Below are 2,500 nucleotides of genomic sequence, written 5' to 3' on the forward strand. Positions count from 1 at the left end.
GGGAAGTGAATGGAGGGACTTGAAGTCCCATCATCTGTGGACTGCACCAGGATGTAGAGTGGGTCATGGGGACTCTGTGTGCCAAGTTTGGTCTTTATCAGTCTTTGTTGGGGGCCGCAGTAGTCTGTGGGAACAAAAGGGGTGGGAAAGTACTCCAAATCTTATAATCCATTGTCTGTCCTCCCCCAACCCTCACCAGAATGTAGAGTGGGTCATGGGGGCTCTGTGTGCCAAGTTTGGTCTTTATCAGTCTTTGTTTGGGCCCACAGTGGTCTGTGGGAACCGATGGGTTTGAAAGTACTACAAATCCCATCATCCTATGTGTGCCAAGTTTGGTCTTGATTGGTCATTGGATGAGGGTCGCAGCGGTCTCGGGAATTGAGTGGGTGTACTTCAAATCCCATCATCCATGGTCCACCCTCCTCCAAACTGCAGTAGGATGTAGAGTGGGTCATGGGGGCTCTGTGTGCCAAGTTTGGTCTTTATCGGTCTTCATTGGGGGCCACAGTGGTCTGTGGGAACCGATGGGTTTGAAAGTACTACAAATCCCATCATCCTTGTCCGTCCTCCCCCATAACTCACCAGGATGTAAAGGGGGTCATGGGAATTATGTGTGCCAAGTTTGGTCTTGATTGGTCATTGGATGAGGGTCGCAGCAGTTTCGGGAATTGAGTGGGGGTACTTCAAATCCCATCATCCATGGTCATCCCTCCTCCAAACTGCAGTAGGATGTAGAGTGGGTCATGGGGGCTCTGTGTGCCAAGTTTGGTCTTTATCGGTCTTCATTGGGGGCTACAGTGGTCTGTGGGAACCGATGGATTTGAAAGTACTACAAATCCCATCATCCTTTGTCCGTCCTCCCCCATACCTCACCAGGATGTAAAGGGGGTCATGGGGGTTATGTGTACCAAGTTTGGTCCAGGTCCGTCACCCATGGTGGTCACAGTGTCCTGTGAAAGTGGCAGCCAATCAGAAAGCTGCCACATACACCGCCCTCCCTCCCTCCGCATACAAACACTGACTTTTATTATATACATCAATTGTGATATTTATTTTATTTTACTTTATTTATATGGCCTGGTTTCAGGACCAAGCGTGGATTCGAACTCGAGTCTCTCTCCGGGATGACCCTTGTCCTGACTGTCCTTGTCTTTGTCTCCGCAGGGGCCGTGGCCGTGGTGCTGGACCCTCCGAAGGCGATGGTGACGGCGGTGCTGGGCAAGGATGCGGTGCTGCCGTGCGCCTTCACCAGCGACGAAGCCACGGTTCTGCAGGTGCGGTGGCTGAAGCGCGGGGAGGACGGGGTGGACGTGGACGTGGCGGTGCTGAACGTGGAGCACGGGACCTACGTGGAGGAGGCCTACCTGGGCCGGGTGGCCCGCGCCTCCGAGTCCGACACGCTCCAAGACGGGTCCGTCCGGCTGCGCAACGCCGTCCAGGCCGACGAGGGGACCTACGAGTGCCACCTCATCACCTTCCCCTTGGGGAACTTCGAGTCCAGCGTCCGGCTCAAGGTCCTGGGTGAGGGCAACGTCAGACCTCCGTGACCGGAGGACCACGGCCTTGCTCGGTCCTTTGGGACACTCTCTGGGACATCTGTCGATCGATTAAATTGATTGATTGATTGACCGATCTGGGGTGTTGAGTGGTTTCCAAACTGTATGGCCATGTTCAAGAACATCTATCTATCTATATCTGACTCTATCTATCTATCTATCTATCTATCTATCTATCTCTTCTAACTATTTAATCTATCTATCTATCTATCTATCTATCTATCTATCTATCTGTTCTAACTATTTAATCTATCTATCTCTTCTAACTATTCTATCTATCTATCTATCTATCTTATCTATCTCTTCTAACTATTTAATCTATCTATCTATCTATCTCTTCTAACTATTCTATCTATCTATCTATCTATCTATCTATCTTATCTATCTCTTCTAACTATTTAATCTATCTATCTATCTATCTCTTCTAACTATTTAATCTATCTATCTATCTATCTATCTCTTCTAACTATTTAATCTATCTATCTATCTCTTCTAACTATTTAATCTATCTATCTATCTATCTTATCTATCTCTTCTAACTATTTAATCTATCTCTTCTAACTATTTAATCTATCTATCTATCTATCTATCTATCTATCTATCTCTTCTAACTATTTAATCTATCTATCTATCTCTTCTAACTATTTTATCTATCTATCTATCTATCTATCTATCTATCTCTTCTAACTATTTAATCTATCTTATCTATCTCTTCTAACTATTTTATCTATCTATCTATCTATCTATCTATCTATCTCTTCTAACTATTTAATCTATCTATCTATCTCTTCTAACTATTTAATCTATCTATCTATCTATCTATCTATCTCTTCTAACTATTTAATCTATCTATCTATCTATCTATCTTATCTATCTCTTCTAACTATTTAATCTATCTATCTATCTATCTATCTATCTATCTATTTATCCGTCCATCCGTCCAT

The 2,500-nt window shown here is 44.6% G+C and overlaps 1 protein-coding gene across 1 annotated transcript in view; it reads left to right on the forward strand.

Annotated features, from left to right (window-relative positions):
* The window catches only part of NECTIN4 (nectin cell adhesion molecule 4), a 67,464-nt gene that overhangs the window by 40,111 nt on the left and 24,853 nt on the right, over positions 1-2,500 (forward strand). The window contains exon 2 of the mRNA XM_060757849.2: positions 1,165-1,521. Coding sequence (XP_060613832.2) covers positions 1,165-1,521 — 357 coding nt within the window. The remainder of the gene's footprint in view (positions 1-1,164; positions 1,522-2,500) is intronic.

Source organism: Anolis sagrei, chromosome 12 (genome assembly GCF_037176765.1).
Source record: "Anolis sagrei isolate rAnoSag1 chromosome 12, rAnoSag1.mat, whole genome shotgun sequence".
Classification (NCBI taxonomy): domain Eukaryota; kingdom Metazoa; phylum Chordata; class Lepidosauria; order Squamata; family Dactyloidae; genus Anolis; species Anolis sagrei.